General features: G+C 37.1%; 1 protein-coding gene across 1 annotated transcript; it reads right to left on the bottom strand.

Moving 5' to 3' along the window:
- Positions 1-2: 2 nt before the first annotated feature.
- On the bottom strand, positions 3-323 carry TM35_000271950 (uncharacterized protein; the record flags this gene model as incomplete). Its single annotated transcript, XM_029028088.1, has 1 exon — positions 3-323. A coding segment is annotated over one exon (321 nt), but the record flags the coding sequence as incomplete, so codon positions are not given.
- Positions 324-463: the final 140 nt, after the last annotated feature.

Genomic DNA, 463 nt, shown 5'->3' with positions numbered 1-463 from the left:
TTATTATTATTATTATTATTATTATTATTATTATTAGACTCACATGATATTTTTGCCTTCCTGCCTTCCGTGAGAGAAGAGAGGGTGTTGTCTACATGATGGATCTTCTTTACTTTGTGTACATCTTCTCTGCTGGTCTTTACGGTCTGTCGGGTGCGTGGGAGTTCTCTGCCGGCCCACCACGGCGGAATAAATCGCAGCAGCCATCCAATCAACACAGTGAAGAGTGTTGCGAGAAGTAATTCCAATAAAATATACGCAAGTGAGGCGGACAAGCCGCTTTCTTTATCGACGGCTTGAAAGAAGACTAAATCAAATCCCATTGGTGATAAGGAATAGATGCAATATATAAAAATAACTAATAATAATACTAATAAAAATAACTAATAATAATACTGAGAATAATGAGGAGAGGTGAAGAAAGAAAGAAAGAAAGGATTTTACTCTGAGGAGTGTAACCACA

Source organism: Trypanosoma theileri, assembly GCF_002087225.1.
Source record: "Trypanosoma theileri isolate Edinburgh chromosome Unknown TM35_Tth_27_V1, whole genome shotgun sequence".
Taxonomy (NCBI): Eukaryota; Euglenozoa; class Kinetoplastea; order Trypanosomatida; family Trypanosomatidae; genus Trypanosoma; species Trypanosoma theileri.
Note: the sequence above shows the minus strand (reverse complement) of the source record. Positions and strands in the feature narration are given on the sequence as shown.